Raw genomic sequence first — 13,548 nt, 5'->3', positions numbered from 1 at the left:
CGAAACAGCGTTACTAATAAAAGGGCCAACGAAGTTAATATTGGTGAAGAAATCCAGCGACAGAAAGCTACTACCTAATAGAAGCAATGTGATGTAGCTCATCAGACATGTGCCAGCCCTACGACACATAGCATCGGAGGATAAAAGTGGTGGAATTTGTATCAGAAGATCAGGGTGATAGAGTAATCTTGCACTTAGAGTCCATTGACATCAAAGAAGCATTACCGAACCAAAAGGAAAGACTATTTGCCTTGGGATATGATCTAAAGAAATATATGCAAACTCCATAGTGGAAATGAAAGCAATGAGAGACAGCATACCAGAGCAATCACCTCAATGGCTTTACAATCCTACAAAAGAAAGGTTACGTCTGACATTAACGCCAAGGCCATTGAGCAGGCATATATCCAAACAAGAACTATCACAATTGGGCAACTTTACTATTAGGAATGAGCAATGTGCCAAATATGACCAACAAAACACATCCAAAAGAAGGAAATCGGCCCAGGAACATCAAGACTAGTCGTGGATTGCCAAAAGTTTGGTGAAAAGAAACTGACAGACTTTGGGGCCGAAAAGTGGGGGAGGAGTTAAAAGTGGGTTGTTGGAATATCCAGGGCTTTGAATTCCTCTTCACTGAGGATCTCCTACTTGGGGGACATAACATCATATGCCTCCAAGAGACTTGGTTGAGAAAGAAACATGCATGTAATGGATATGAGGTGTATTGGAACCCTGCTCTCAGGGGTGAGGGGGGAGAACTTATTCCGGTCTAATAAATCTGATAAAGGTAGATGAGCGTTATCCCATACCACACTCTTACACTCAGATACTGGAATTGGAAATCTCTCTAAACAAGGAGCATACAAACTTATTGATTAATGTATATAGAGGAATGAAGGGATCCGCTGTTGAGAGATGGATGAAGATTATTGTGGAGAGAATGGATCTACTGCTGATGGAGGGTGGAAATTGCGAAATCCTAATTTGTGGAGATCTTAACTTCTGCATACTATCAGTAGGCGGACTGCCCATCCATCAAGATAAATTACAGGGAACAGCATCAAAATGGATGAATGAGATGACTTCACATGGTATGAACTGGTGAATGGTTCATGTGTGGGCGATTGACTGGGGAGAAATACCTGGAGAAATGGGTTGCAGGCAGCTTGCCTGGACTTGTTTTGTCCCCCCAATTTTGGGGCAGTCCATATCAAAATTTGAGGTGATCCCGACACGCCAGAGCAACCACGACTTATTATCTATGACTATCTCAATCCCGAAAGATTGGACTAAATTGACTTTCATGCCTCCCATTGAAATTAATGAAGGCCTGAATAGATTAAAGATCTCTGCGGCTACCATCCCGCTTTTGGCAGAATGGTTAGAACAAGAAATTGCCAAGGATGGGAAGTTAGAATATGTATGGATCCTGAAAGGATTCAGGAGAAGAAAAAAAAAAGAAAAAAAAAAAGAAATCGGCCCAAAACGAAAATCTGAGCTAGTTCCAATTCATACATACGACATGGAACTGGTTAAACGTCGCCAGCTCTACCGAATTGAGAGGAGGAAACTAAAACAGGGAACATCTCCCCAATTGAACAGCCTCACAAAATGTTGCCAAACCTATAAAAACTGGATTAAGAGTAAGAAACTTATCTTTAAAACAAAATTATGCTGAAACCATGCTGCGCACAATTTGCAGCAATAACTCGTAATTTATGGGAACTAATTAATAACATGGGAGGCAATAAAAATTATTGCCTATTTGGAGGAGTGTTGGAAGAAACGTGGGTAACACAATCTGTTTATGGCTCCGGCTACTAGAATTTTAAAACCGGAGAGAAGGGACATCAATGGCTGGCGATTTAAATTTGACAAAGAGGATCTGGTGATCATGATTAAGAGGCTCAGTACATCTAGAGCTGCAGGTCCCGGTGGGGTTGCTAATCGTGAAATGAAAAGCAACCCAGAAGCATGGGCAAGCTTTGCTTTTTCACCATTTACCCAAATAATGTTAAACCGGTGGGTTCCTGAATCCTGGCGGGAAGGATCGGTGGTCCTCATATTCAAGAAGGGCCAGAGGACAGATCCGAAGTAGTACCATCCTATCGCCCTTCTAGTCTCCTTGGGAAAGCTTTTTGCCTCCTTAGTCCTCAGGGATCTAAATAGATGGGCCCTTTCCAAGGGAATTTTGGATCCCAGACAGGCCGGATTCCTAAAAGGAGTTGGAACACAGCTGAATCTCTTCAACATGAACTTAAACGGAGAGCCATATTAAATAACACCACAATCTTTATGGGTTTCTTAGATATTCATCAAGCATTTGATGGAGTGGATCGTAATCGTTTGTGGGAGAAGTTGAAAGCATGGGACTGTCCAGCCGATATCCTGGAAGCAATCCAGGCATTATACTAAGGGACGTCTATTCGGGTCAGACTAGGTTCCAATGGTCGATTGTCCCAAAAAATCTGGATATTTAGAGGTTTAAAACAGGGGTGCGCACTGGCACCTATTTTATTCTGCATGTATATAGTGGACTTGGGCATCTCACAGAGCACTATTCGTGCTTTTCCACCTAAAATGAATGGCACCAAGTTAGCCTGGTTACTTTATGCAGATATTGTCTCTCGATTTAACGGAAATCGGTCTACAGAGGAGAATAGCTGCATTCAATGAGTATATAAAAATCAATGGCATGAAAATGTATGTAGGAAAATCCCAAATTATGACCATGTCGGCAGCTAGGAAACGGAAGAAAACCATTTTCCTGGAAGGCCGACAACATAGTGATGGAGGTGGCAGACCGGATTACATTTCTGGGCGTAAAAATCAATAGAAATACCAACGAAAGCACTCATGTACTTTGGTTAAAATTAAAACTCCAAGCTCTGACGAATCAGGGAATAACCATTCACAGACATTATGGGGCCTTTGCTATATTACCTATATTGAGATTTTACAGACAAAAGGTCATTCAAGTCCTCACCTATGGGGCCGAGACACTACCAAACCTAAATAAAAAATATGGCCACAAATGGAAGGCCATTTCTGGCAGAGAATTTTAAGGTTACCAACCTGTTCGACAGCACAAATCTGTCATGAATCGCGATGATCATCAATGGCATCCATTGTTCTGTGGAGGGAAATTTCTTTTTTCAGGAAACGTATCATGCAAGAGCCAGCCCTTTCTTACTCTATACTTTGCCCAGAGACAAATTCTAAGGAAAAACTGATGGCAAATTGGTACATGGATGAGTAAGGTACTACAACTTTTGGAGGTAGATCTGACCTTGTTAAAGGAGCACCTGATGAAGGTAAAATATTGTCTGGAAAGAGCCGATTGGATTAAAACCAGTGAAGCAAGGCCCATACTACCGAATACATTCAAATGGTGGATTGAGAAAAGAGGTTTAAATGAACCTCCAGCATATCTATGCAAATTCCCATCCTCATACTATAGAGATCTACTTTCTCGCTGCAGAATGAACATGTTGACAAAAGAAATTCTATTTAAACGCCAAGTAAATGGGATCAAAAATAATAGCTGCCAATTCTGTAAGAAAAAGGAAGATGTAGAAGCTCTACTGTTAGGCAGAAACCTGTGCAGTTCCCTTAGGGACCACTGCAAAAAGTTTAAGACTACAGGTGTTGGCAGTAAACCCAATTGGTAGCAGTCTGTACCACCCAGATTTACCTGGTAGCAGTGGCCGAGTAGTCAGACTTCTCTCAAGAAGAGTTAGGCAGTATGTAGAGTATACACATTAGGTACAAAAATACAGTAGCACAAGCAAACACTGACCAGAGCTCGGGTATAAAAGTATATAATTGTTTATTTAAAAACACACTGGCACTAATATGTCAAGCAAGTTCAAACAGTCACTAGAAATATATACACCTCCCTGATTAATTATTCGACAAGTCTTAGGAAAAGAACACCACTTATTATCAATGCAGAGGTGAGCGCTTAACCAAGATGGCACTCCAATAATGATCTAAAAAGGGAGGGAAAAGGCAGAATTAGAAAAGCACACAATACCAACACTTTTAAAAGAACCACAGCAAGTCAAGAAAGGCAGAGTCTACTGTAGAGCAAGAAAGTTCATAGGCCAGGCCCACTCTTGGAGAGCAAGGCGGAATGTGCCCAAGATCACAAAGTTGAAGTACACTTTAAAAGTCTTTGCAGATAGTTCAAAAGGAGTTGGAACAGTTCAGAAAAGTTAGTTAACAGGTCCCAGGTCACCCCAGGATAGTGTCAAGGATTTACGGGACACCTTGAACAGTCTGTTGCAAGGGAGACCAGGCGGGACACATTACCTGAAATGGTAAGAAAGCTCCAGCGGGGGCAGTTCCTGGCAGCGGTTGCAAGTCAGTGCTTCGTCCAGGGGAAGAGAAGGTCTCGACGTGGAGGAAAGCTGGAGGTCGTTGCACTGCCAGGGAAGAAACCAGCTGCAGAGTTTCTCGGTCAAAAGGTACTACCCTTTTATTCGCAGTAGTGGTGAAGCGTGGCTATCCGGCCGCCAAGGTGCTTGGCACGGGCGATTCGACCACGAGACGATCCAGGAAGGCGAAAAGAGGGCGAACTGGTTAACCCCACCAGTTCAAAGGAAGACGACTCTCCATGATGAAGATCTTCTCCGTCGTCTGGAAGTGGTGAGGCGGTTGAGCAGGGCTCCACCAGTGGTGTCGTTGTTGCAGGTCGGCTAAGCTGCTCCCTCTTCGGATTCTTTAGGTCCTGTGGCGACTTCTCCAGTTCCAGTCCCCAAAGACCTGCTTTTATGCAGAAAACCCCCATTCATCAGTCCTAGCTGTCGCTCAAACATGCTAAGTGGTGAGCCGGGTGGCTCACCACTGGGCCAATCACACAAGAGTGCGACTCGAGTTGCCGAGGCAACTCAGTCCAGGGTGCCTATTCCCCCCCTCCCACACATCCTGTAGACCCAGACAGAGTGGCACCACTTTTGGAGGCTTCTGTGCAGAAGCCCGCCAAAAGTGGAACAAAGGGCTCGACTTGGATTGGAGTTACAGAGGCGAACACAAACACCATTTTAAAACCAAGTCCTGGCAAAAAGACCCAACCGGGGAATAAATATTAAATAAATAACCCAGTGGTATCTTTAACATTGCACCAAAAAAGTGGTGCGTTTAAAATGAATGGGAAAATCCCATAGGAAATATTCCGGTGGAATATTTCACGTGGTAACCACTGCCACCAGCCAGAAACTTGACATGGGGGGGGACTGGACAGTGCCCCCTTGAAAAACAGACCCAGGGGCAATCGAATTACCCCTACCAGTACTTCCACAATATGATGGTTTGTACTGGTTCTGTTCATAATTTAAGACTAGTAAAGTCAGTGGTGACTGTACATGCCCTGGGAGACAGTAGTCAGTACCAGGGTATGTAGTCTATGTTTGGGGGTCACTATGACACCCCTGTGTTACTGCACTGGGGGTGCTGTGTAACACTTACCAAAAACACATGAAGCCCTATGGAGTAAAATACCCCATAGCCCATAAAACACATTACAAAATCAAAGTACATTCTCAAATCATGCCTACGAGTGGGTGAAAAAGTCTCACTCTTAGCAGGAGAAAAAAATAAACCCCAAAAATCCAGCAAAGCTGCTGGGGGACTCACTAGGTTTGGGAAATTAGACTTAACAGAGAATTCTCCCTAACATCTACCATGTAGCTATGGTTTGTGAAAACCTCAAAGAGAAACAAGCAGTCTATATGGGAGCATTTAGGAGAGGAACCTTACGTGCGGAGGAATATTGGGATTGGATTCCGATTGGACATCAAAAAGGTCCGACCATGGCAATGTTGACATTCATAAATGCAATGTTTGGCCAAAAAAAAAAAAAGAGGATGAAGGAAAAAGCCCCATAAACCTGGTAGCCTTTATGATTGGGATTCAATGCTGGAAGGGAATGGGATGATCGTGGCATGGTTGGTTGAAAGTGAAGGGACGGAAAAGGGGTTTATCGGTCTCTTTTGAACGAAAAAACGTATTAAAAAAAAATAGTCAATCATGCACACACTTCTATACGCACAGATCAAATTTACCTTAAGAAGCAAGCAAAGCCATTAGAGGTGGTCATTTAATTTACACAAGGCACTGATTCGGAGGTCCGAGTCCATAAAATGGCACACAATAGTAAAGGTACCCATTGCTGGTGACTGGCAATGGGCAGGAGTTGGAATTCAGTACTTTTGCTACAAGAATCGATTCTACACCCCTAATTAAATCTGGTCTATAATCTGGGATATTGGGTGCAAGTTTCATTAGCCGCAGTGAATTATGAAACTACAAGTACATAAGATGATTTAGCGAAATAGACCGGAGATTAAAACCAGAAATTAGATACAGCATTTTCTCCAACTCAATTTTAAAAAGATCACTTTAAACAAGTGTCAGTAAAATGCATGGAGAGATGATGTAAATTAAATTGTTTCCTACCTGAAATTTCTGAATCCCAGTACCATTGTACTGCACACGAATAATAAGGTCATTATTTACAGGATCATTTATGAGTCTATAACCTTGTGGACGGGCTTCCGCAGGGGTCCAGGTGTATGTAGTTTGTGTTACTGAGTCCTTTATTTCGAGGTGCCAGCTGGACGATGCTGAACGCGATCCCTGAAAAACAGTCCAGTTTTAAATTCCGCACTCAGCAGGACCTCCTATGCAGACACCAATCTGCATATAGCCCAGAGCAATGTGTGGAAACTGTACACATTTGCATTTGGGATGGTACTGAAGGAACAAGTTACTTACCTGTAACTGTTGTTCTCCAGCATGGGTCTGGCATGGATTCACATGGTCATGAATATTCCCCGTCGTCAGGCTGGGAATCCTCGGTAAAGAAAAAAAAACCAGTATCAGTTTCGTTTCTGATCTGTCTTTCGTAGTAATAACCAATCACTGGTCTCTGCGTCATACTGACCACAGCCAATGACTGCCCTCTACCTAAGCACCGCCTCTGGCAGCCATCTTCAGATTTGGAAGCACGTGAAGTGGCAGTATGACCAAGTGAAGAGCCGCAGAGGGGTAGGCGGGAGGGTTCGCATGTGAATCCATGCCAGACCCATGCTGGAGAACAACAGTTACAGGTAAGTAACTTGTTCCTTCTCCAGCATGGGGTCTGGCATGGATTCACATGCTCATGAATAAAGAATACATAGCAGTACACACATGCACAACCACGGGAGGTGGCAAAGGCTCAACATTAAGCATCACATCAACTCAACATTAAGCATCTTACCTCCTCACCAGGCTCACCTCAGGCGAACAGGTTGCGCAGCACTGCTTGGCCGACCCTGGACTCCTCCCTGGAATCCCGGTCGACGCAGTAGAATTTCGTGAAGGTGTGCGTCGACCTCCACGTAGCAGCCCTGCATATGTCCAGCAGGGGCACACCAGATAGGAACGCCGTGGTAGCTGCGATCGCTCTGGTGGAATGGGCTCTCGGACGGCCAGGCAGCGGTCGGTTTGCCAACCGGTGACAGCACATGATACAGCCGGAGAGCCATCTGGAGATGGAAGCCTTCGAGAGAGCCTTCCCCTGATTGACAGGTCCAAAGTTCACAAAGAGTTGTGACGTCTTCCGAAAACCCTTCGTGCGGTCCACGTAGAACTTCAGCGCTCTAGCTACATCCAGCGAGTGCAAAGTCCTCTCAGCCGGCGACGAAGGCGACGGAAAAAACACAGGTAACACCAAGGGTTCGTTGAGATGGAAGTCCGACGGTACCTTGGGCATGAAGGAGGGGTGCGTCCTGAGCACTACCCTCGTGTCGTGGAAAGTCAAGTACGGGGCCTTGCAGGAAAGGGCCTGGATCTCTCCCACTCGTCGTGCGGAGGTGATGGCCACAAGAAAAGCTGTTTTCCACGATAGAAACTTCAACGGGGCCGAGTGCAGAGGCTCGAACGGAGGTCCCATGAGCTTGGTCAGCACCACGTTGAGCTCCCACGCCGGGGCCGGAGCCTTCACCGGCGGGAACGATCTGAACAGTCCCTTCATGAACTCTTTCACCAGACGATGAGACCACAAGGACGTCCGGCCCGTGGTTCTGGTGTATCGGGAGATCGCAGCAAGATGAATCTTGATGGACGCGTGTGCCAGACCAGCTTTGGCCAGCGTCAGCAGGTACGGCAGTACTTGGGGAGCCGTAATCCGTAGAGGGTTAATCTTCTGTGCGTGGCACCAGACAGAGAACCTCTTCCATTTGTGTCCGTAGCATTTAAGAGTCGAGGACGCCCTGGCCTTTGCAAGAACCTCTCTGCAATCGGCCGGTACGTCGTATCCTCCAAACTCTAGCGCTGCAGGAGCCAGGCCTGCAAGTTCAGCGACTTCGGGTCGTGGTGGAGGATGGCGCCTCCTTCCCTGGAGAGTAGGTCCGCGTCCGCCGGCAGCTTGATCGGCGGGGACGCTGACAAGTCCAGAAGGTCCGGGAACCATATCTGCCTCGGCCACGCAGGTGCGACGAGGATCATCCTGCACCGTGACCTCTTGAGCTGGTTGACGAGCCGGATTAGCAGAGGCAAGGGAGGGAACGCGTAGAGGAACAGGCCCTCCCAGGGGAACGAGAAAGCATCGCCCATGCTCCTCGTCTGGGGAAACCTGCTGGCGAACCTCCGGCACTTGGTGTTCGTCGCCGTCGCGAACAGGTCGATCTGGGGTGTGCCCCACCGTCGGAAGAGGCGATCCACCAGATCCTGCCGTAGTTCCGACTCAAGGCACGAGCGCAGCTCCCTGCTGAGTGAGTCGGCGATGGTGTTTTTTATCCCTGCCAGATGAAACGGCACCAGAAAAATCCCTTGGGCGACGGCCCAATGCCACAGGTCCTGCGCCTCCTTGGACAGCGCTGGGGACCTGGTTCCGCCCTGTTTCCTGATGTAAAACATGGTGGTGGTGTTGTCGGTGAAGATCCTTACCACCTTGCCCTTGAGGGACGGAAGGAAGGACCTGAGGGCCCAAAACACTGCACGGAGCTCCAGGACGTTGATATGTAGGGACTTCTCCGTCGGGAGCCAGAGTCCCCTTGCGTGCAGATTTTCGGTGTGCGCTCCCCACCCTTCCAGGGAGGCATCCGTGGTCACAGTCTCCTGGTGGGCTGGGGTCTGGAAGTCCATGCCCACCGTCAGATGCGCGCGGGTGCCCCACCACCGTATCGCTCGTCGGAAACTCTCGTCGAGCTTGATCCTTTCCTCGAAGCTGCCCGTCGTCTGGATCCAGCGCGCATCCAGGAATTCTTGCAACGGGCGCATCCGGAGCCTGCACATGGGAATGAGGTAGATGCAGGAAAACATCATCCCGAGGAGGGACTTGATGGACCTCACTTTGGCCGCGTCGGCCACCAACATCCGTTGCACCTTGCCCAAGATGGTCCTGGTCCTCTCCTCCGACGGGGAGGCCAGAAGGGACACTGTCGAGCCTCGCTCCCAGAAACAGTGCGACTTGCGCGGGCACCAGGTGGGATTTGGCGTAGTTCACGGAGAATCCCAGGTCCGTGAGGAGTTGGACGGTCCTTGCCGTGTGGACCACGGCGAGCTCCCTCGTCTTGGCGCGGATGAGCCAGTCGTCCAGGTAGGGGTAGACGTGGATCCCCTCGCGGCGCAGCTGCGCCGCCACCGGTGCAAGGCACTTGGTGAATACCCTGGGTGCCGACCGTAGTCCGAAGGGAAGGGCTTTGAACTGGTAATGACGCCCTTGGACCACGAATCTGAGGAATTTGCGGTGCCCCTTTAGGATGGGAATGTGGAAGTAGGCATCCTCCAAATCCAACGACGATAGGAAGTCTCCTTCCTCCAGCTGACCCAGGACGTGCTGGAGGGTGACCATCCGGAACTTCTGCGCCTTGATGAACTTGTTCAGACGTCGCAGGTCTAGGATGGGGCGCCATCCTCCCGTCTTCTTCTTCACGAGGAAGTATCTCGAGTAGACTCGGGAGCCCCGAAGCCTCTTTGGGACGAGTTCGATGGCGCCCTTTCTGAGCATCGCCTTTACCTCCAGGAGAAGTTGAGGGACGTGAAGTTCTTTCCTGGCCACGGGGGGGACGCGCGGGCACCTTCTTTGAAACTCGAGCGCGTGGCCCCGGGCCAGGGCGTCCAGCACCCAACGGTCGGTGGAGATGGACTCCCACACGCTGACGAAGCCCGCCAGCCGGCCTCCCACCGGGGTGCTTCGGTGGGGGCCCGACCCCACGGCCGGTTCAATCCTGCTTGGACGCGGCTTTGCCGCCTTGACCTCCTTGGCGACGACGGCGGGGTCCGCTAGACTTGCCTCGTCCTCTGTAGGCCTCTTGCGACGACGAGCGGGCCGCTTGACGGTAGGAAGCGAAACCGCCGCCGGAACCTTTGGAGGCGCCCTTGCCTCCGCCGCTCCGAAAGGGCGTCCGTCGTTGCAGGACTCCAAGGGCCCGGGCCGTCTCAGTATCCGCCTTGATGGCCTGAAGGGAATCGTCCACTGTCTTCCCAAACAGGTTGTTCCCGTCGAAGGGCATGTCCAGGACTCTGGTCTGGACGTCCTGCCGGAAGTCCGTAGCTTTGAGCCATCCACGACGTCGAAGGGAAACACCGTTGCCCAGCTGGCGGAACCCAGTGTCGGCGATGTCCGTCGCCACGGTGATGGCGTGGTCCGAGGCCACCTCACCTTCCTGCAGGATCTCAAGGGCCTCCGCCCTCTTGTCGTCCGGCAGAAAATCCAGCAGGGGAGCCATCTTGTACCAGAGCTCCCTGTCGTAGCGGGCCACGATAGCCAAGGCGTTGGCCGCTTTAATCGTCGTCGCTGCCGACGAGATGACTCTACGCCCCATAGTATCCAATTTCTTTCCCTCGCCGTCCGGCGGGGAAGTCGATGTGGAGGCCGCACCCCCCCCCCGCTTTCTTCCTGGCTGCCGCGGAGACGACGGAGTCCGGGGTAGGCTGCGCCCGGAGGCATAGGGGGGCCGTGTCCGGGACCCGGTACTTTTTCTCGTACCGGTCTCTTCTAGCTGGCGTCGTGGAAGGGTTCTTGAGGAGGGAAAGGCCCTCATCCCAAATGTCGTCCAACAGAGGCACTGCGAGGACCGTCTTCCTCTTGGCCTCGCGCCGCTGATAAAGGAAGCCTTCCTTTTTCTTCTCCTCAGGGCAGAGTTGGAAAAGCTCGGAAGCCCTGGAGATCATGGAGTGGAAAGATCCGATCTCGTCGGGCGGAGAGGCCCTGGTGGGAGGCGACGACGGAAAATCCTCGTCGTATGCCTCGTCGTCCGTACCAGTCGCTGCCGTGTCAGTCCCCGTATCATCCCCTCGGGTGGACGGGGAGGAGGGCTGGAAGGGGCGCGACGGTTGAAAAGGAGGTGGTGGATGGATCCTTCTTTTCTTGGTAGGGGGAACACCAGAAGGTCCCGGTTCTGGATCCCCCGACGGGAGAGGTTCCTCCGTCGGTAACGGTAGCCTCGTCCTTATCTCGGAGCATAAGGACTGTATGGCCAACAAAATGGCCGCCGAGTTGTCTTGCGGCGCTGGCAGAGGGGAATCCGACGGGCGAGCAGGGGCCCCGTCGGTATCCTCGACGATGTCGTCGTCGTCACCTGCGTCGGGGTCCATTCCGACGGGCTGGCCTTCTTCCACGCCTAGGCCGTGGCTTAAGACCTCGATCAGCTCCTCTTCTGAGGTTGAGGCCGACTCTACGACGACGCCCTGCCCCCCCTTCTTCCCCACGGAGGGTTTCACGGGGGTCCTATCGATGGGCACAAAGGAAGACTCCCTCCGAGGAGGCAGGGAGATTCTGGGCCCTGAGGTCGCCACCACTGGTGCAGCCACCACAGGCTGAGCCAGGGCCGCCGCGACCGTTTCGATAGAGGGCTTGGTCGGATGGATCAAGGCCTTCACCACCTTAGGTGCGCTCACCGCCTTATCCTTGAGGGAGGGGGCACTGCCACGCTCCTCCTCTGCCTTAGAGCTCGACCGGGGCCTCTCCAGGAGCTTCGCCGGGTGCTCGGCCTTCCTCTTACCCGACCCAGAGCGTTGGCTCGTGGTTGATGGTGCCGGGGAGGGTGCGCCCTGCCTGGCGCCCGTAGAGCCCGACCGTTCGGCGCTCCCGGTGCCAGCGGACTCGCGGTGCTTGGCCTTATGTTGGGCCCCCGTCGCCGGGGCGCCCTCAAAGGTCTTAGAAGACCGCTCGGATTTCTTCTTCTTCTCGCCAGACGGGCTCTTACCCTCCAGCCAGTTGGCGAGACGTTGATGGCGGTCCTTCATGGTCCGTTCCGACATGTTGCCGCAAAACGCACAGTCCTTCTCCACGTGCGTCTTGTCCTCATGAAGGCAGTAAAGGCAGAAAGAGTGTTCGTCCTCCTTGAAGACGTTCTGCAGCTGGCATCCAGGGCAGACCCTGAACAGCTTTCCGGGCGTCGAGCTTCCCTTCTCCTGGGCCATCTCCGAGACCGGGCCTGAGAAGCTTCTGGAGTCCTCCGAAGTGTAGCTCGACGAAATCTTCACCCTTGAGGGGCACAGATGAATCCGACACGGGTCCCCGTTGATCGGATGTAGGATCGGTGGAGCTTGAGGCTCTTTTGACCGAAAGAATCGAAGTTTTTTGTAAAAAGCGCGAAAAAATAGCACTAACGCTCGAGAGCAATAGCACGAGGATCCCAACACATGAACGTGCGGTAAAAATCTGAAGATGGCTGCCAGAGGCGGTGCTTAGGTAGAGGGCAGTCATTGGCTGTGGTCAGTATGACGCAGAGACCAGTGATTGGTTATTACTACGAAAGACAGATCAGAAACGAAACTGATACTGGTTTTTTTTTTCTTTACCGAGGATTCCCAGCCTGACGACGGGGAATATTCATGAGCATGTGAATCCATGCCAGACCCCATGCTGGAGAAGGAGGCGGCTAATGCATTAATTGAGTGGGTTATTAACAGATTAGTTATTTTACACAACAGTCTATACATTATCTTGACATTATCATAAGCATGGAGAAATATTGAAAATTAGACCCCATTGAAAGGAGACATCTAGGAATGCTCCTTAAACTGTACAATCGTACTCAGTAATAGAAGAAAGCAAATATGCTGACGACATCCGTTTATCAGTCAAGGATATCCCCAAACACTTTGAAAGACGACAGCTAATGTATCTTACAATAACCGAAGCACCAATTGAACACAAGAAAAAGGTTGACAGATTAGTTAATGTAAAATACTTTCACATATTCGTTTTTCTAAGCCCACAAATTGTATTCCGCTGTAACTGGTGATAAGACTTCAAACGTTCTGCCGTGTATATGTTATTGCTGAATATAAAGAATGGTGTAAAAAAGTAATTCCTTAAGGAAGAGCGAGCACTTTAATGAGGAGCTAGCACTTTCTGCACTCTAATAGCAGGCATGGGAAGCCTGTTGAGGTGTGTGCCGAAAATCCAGTTTTGCTCAGTCAGTTGAGGGAGTCCTTTTTACTTGATTGTGTCACCACACGGAAACATGCATTTGACACTGCGCTCTAATGTAGCGACATTCTTTTAAACAGAGTGTATGAAATACACCAACTCTTCCCTCATGGAAG

General features: G+C 50.1%; 1 protein-coding gene across 2 annotated transcripts in view; it reads right to left on the bottom strand.

Moving 5' to 3' along the window:
- The window catches only part of LOC138473107 (zona pellucida sperm-binding protein 2-like), an 895,281-nt gene that overhangs the window by 343,403 nt on the left and 538,330 nt on the right, over positions 1-13,548 (bottom strand). For both annotated transcript variants that reach the window (XM_069611626.1, XM_069611625.1), the window contains exon 7: positions 6,463-6,642. In XM_069611626.1, the coding sequence (XP_069467727.1) occupies positions 6,463-6,642 (180 nt within the window). The remainder of the gene's footprint in view (positions 1-6,462; positions 6,643-13,548) is intronic.

Source organism: Ambystoma mexicanum, chromosome 8 (assembly GCF_040938575.1).
Source record: "Ambystoma mexicanum isolate Mex_15411 chromosome 8, UKY_AmexF1_1, whole genome shotgun sequence".
Classification (NCBI taxonomy): domain Eukaryota; kingdom Metazoa; phylum Chordata; class Amphibia; order Caudata; family Ambystomatidae; genus Ambystoma; species Ambystoma mexicanum.
This window is presented reverse-complemented; position numbering and strand designations above follow the sequence as displayed.